Genomic DNA, 731 nt, shown 5'->3' on the forward strand with positions numbered 1-731 from the left:
ATATATATATATATATATATATATACTATATATATATATATATATATATATATATATATATATATATATATATATATATATATATATATATATATATATATATATATATATGCTTATTGGTTCGAAAACTGCAATCATGGTAATAATTACAAGTTGGTCATGATAGATCAATGAATGATAAAATTTTAGCATTCGCACTCTTTCCCATCTCAAAAATCAGTTTTAAAATATCTGAGATATTAGCCATTTTATATAATTGCAGCATGAGCATAACTTGACTTTCCCAAAAAACTCTATAATTTTAACGAAAAAAAATAATGCATAACAAAAGAAAAACCAAAAAGAATCTAATCACTTCTTTGCTTCAACCATGATGATATGATAACCGAACTGCGTTCTTATTGGTGGATCAGTATACACGGGTTTATCAACAGTACTGATCGGAAGAGCAAATGCGGCATCCTGGAATGTGCCCACCATTGATCCACGAGTCATCCAACCAAGATCACCCTGAATTACTACAAACCATTGATAGGAAAAAGAATAAAAGAAAAAAAAGAATATAATATAATGTAGCAAACATTGCGAGTATTCCGATCATGTAGTGTGTGTAGTGTGTTTTCAAACACCATCCACTGATAAGTGAATAACAGAGAATATATAGATCATGAGCTGGAATAATAACTCCCGTCATCATTTGATATTATTTGAGTACGATAAAATAACGATAG

The 731-nt window shown here is 28.3% G+C and overlaps 1 protein-coding gene across 1 annotated transcript; it reads right to left on the minus strand.

The window, feature by feature from the left end:
• Window positions 1-351: 351 nt before the first annotated feature.
• On the minus strand, window positions 352-694 carry LOAG_16184 (hypothetical protein; the record flags this gene model as incomplete). Its single annotated transcript, XM_003151672.1, has 2 exons — window positions 352-510; window positions 686-694. The coding sequence occupies 2 exons, from the start codon at window positions 692-694 to the stop codon at window positions 352-354; spliced, it is 168 nt and encodes a 55-aa protein (XP_003151720.1).
• Between the last annotated feature and the right edge of the window lie 37 nt (window positions 695-731).

This window comes from Loa loa, assembly GCF_000183805.2.
Source record: "Loa loa unplaced genomic scaffold supercont3.4574, whole genome shotgun sequence".
Lineage (NCBI taxonomy): Eukaryota > Metazoa > Nematoda > Chromadorea > Rhabditida > Onchocercidae > Loa > Loa loa.